Source organism: Sinocyclocheilus grahami, unplaced genomic scaffold, assembly GCF_001515645.1.
Source record: "Sinocyclocheilus grahami isolate Dianchi unplaced genomic scaffold, SAMN03320097.WGS_v1.1 scaffold22.1, whole genome shotgun sequence".
Classification (NCBI taxonomy): domain Eukaryota; kingdom Metazoa; phylum Chordata; class Actinopteri; order Cypriniformes; family Cyprinidae; genus Sinocyclocheilus; species Sinocyclocheilus grahami.
In genome coordinates this window covers 96,635-98,920 of record NW_015505201.1, presented here as the reverse complement: position 1 = coordinate 98,920, position 2,286 = coordinate 96,635, and the positions used below count along the sequence as shown (strand labels likewise).

The 2,286-nt window shown below is 33.5% G+C and overlaps 1 protein-coding gene across 1 annotated transcript in view; it reads left to right on the top strand.

Annotated features, from left to right (window-relative positions):
- LOC107559811 (protein bicaudal D homolog 1-like) overlaps positions 1–2,286 on the top strand; it is a 34,549-nt gene that overhangs the window by 25,634 nt on the left and 6,629 nt on the right. The window contains exon 3 of the mRNA XM_016243781.1: positions 1,571–1,723. Within this exon, the coding sequence (XP_016099267.1) occupies positions 1,571–1,723 (153 nt within the window). The remainder of the gene's footprint in view (positions 1–1,570; positions 1,724–2,286) is intronic.

Here is a 2,286-nt window from a genome sequence, read left to right as displayed (position 1 = left end):
TATATATATAAAGATTAATGCTCACCAAGGCTGCATTTATTTGATCAAAAATACTGTAAAAACAGTAATATTGTGAAATATTATTACAATTTAAAATAACAAATAACTGTTTTCTATTTTATTATATTTTATGTGAAGTCAAAGGTGAATTTTCAGCATCATTACTGCAGTCTTCAGTGTCACATGATCCTTCAGAAATCATTCTAATATGCTGATTGGCGCTCAAGAACATTTATTATTATTATAAATGTTGAAAACAGTTGTGCCGCTTAAAATATTTGTGGAAATCGTTATGTTTTTAAGGATTCTTTAATGAATAGAAAGTATAAAACAAAATAAAAATCTATTTTAATATTATATTTTTTTACTGTCACGTTTTACCAATTTAAAGTAAAGTATTAATTTACGTTACTGACCCCAAACTTTTAGTGTAAATAACTGTAAATAAAACATGTGGTCTTGAGATAATTAAAATATGCTGTGCGCTACACGTTTGTCTTACTGCCCAATCAGCATCTAGGTTTCTCCCAAGGTTGGCTCTGTTCCCATGTCTGTTCCACACCTTTGACTCTTCATCAGCAAATCCGCCCAGTTTGTGCTACGGTGGGGGGTTTTCTCTGCTATTGTGATTTTCTTGTGACCTGCTCTTGAAGAATGGTTTAAGTATTCCAAAGTTTTACTACATTGTGAATGCTGGCACAAACAGTTGTACGAGGCATTATGATTAAAGATCAGGGCTGGTAACTCGGTAGAAAGCCATAAAGAGGTACCTTTTAGCCACTTATTATGACTCACTGTTATATAGATTAATGCTACATTATCAGACACATTACGACGTATGCAACATTTTGTAATCTTGCTTGTAAACATTCTGTTTCAGCTGTTAAAAACGCCTTTGTCTCGGCTTTCACGTATAGATTGAACTGTGAGGAAGAAAGTGCTGACTTGAGGGTTTCCTCTAAAGGAAAGCAATTTGTTACCCAGCATTCCTGTCAGCTCAAGTGTTGACAAGCTCAGTATCATCTTAGACTCTGACTCACAGATACAAAGCTATTATAATGTAAGGCTAATGGATTTTTATAGATTCCTTACAAAGATTCATCATGGCATACTCACCATAACACCAAAGTAATGACAAACAGGAGGCTCTTAATAGATGTTTTTTCTTTTTCTTTTTCATTTCTCATACCACCATTATAATGACAATAAGGAGTCCTTCAATAGATATGGGTTACTGCTTATTTTATTTGATTAAAATAAAAGATTTATCTTCTTTTTAGACCATTAGTCATAAAATTCTCTGTGTTATGTTTATCACAGCTACAGAGGTTGAGTTTTAATTTAAACAAACTAAATCGTTGCTGAAAACTGGCTGAACTGGCTAAAAACTTGCTTTGCCTCTTTGGAGAAGACAGACCCTTCAAACTATGCTGTCCAGAACATCAATGCTGTTCTTACCTCTTTAACAAGCGGATTTTGTCAAGCATTCTTTGTTCTGAAATGGGGTAATGGATAAACAGCCAAGGGACTCATGTTTTTTTTCTGTTGTCCTTCCCTTTCTCTCTTTCAGAATAATGAGATGTTAGAGCTACAGAGGAACAGGATGAGAGAGGAAATCAGAGAGTATAAGTTCAGAGAGGCCAGACTGCTGCAGGACTACACTGAACTGGAGGAGGAGAACATCACCCTACAGAAACTAGTGTCAACACTCAAACAGAATCAGGTATATATACTGTACACACACACACAATAATTGTGAAACACAGTATCAAAACCGCTATAGAGTAGAATTACATGTATAGTCACTTAAATTTAGTGGCTCTAGTGACCTCTTGACAGCCAGGTTTTTCTTCACATTTAAAATGTTAGGTTTCTTCCACCAAAAATGTAATTTTGTGCTCATAATTAAGTTTCCCTGCTGTACTTTCAAGCTTAACATGATTTAACCCAGTAGGACACATTACTAGTTCAATATCCTTGATGATAGGATATGATATGATCAGATAGATAAGGTTGGAGTTTGGTTTCAACAACATTTTCATAAACCATGGTTTTAGTAGTAGGTAAGAGTTAGGACTGTGATTTTATGGGATGATTTGATGGTATAGAATGTTCACTTACGAACATGTCCTACTTGAATCACATTATGCGTACCTTTAAGATTATGCCATATGGTAATAATATATTACATGGAAAACATTTACCTCAAATTAGTATATATATATACAGTATATATGTATATATGTATATGTACAGTATATATATATATATATATATATATATATA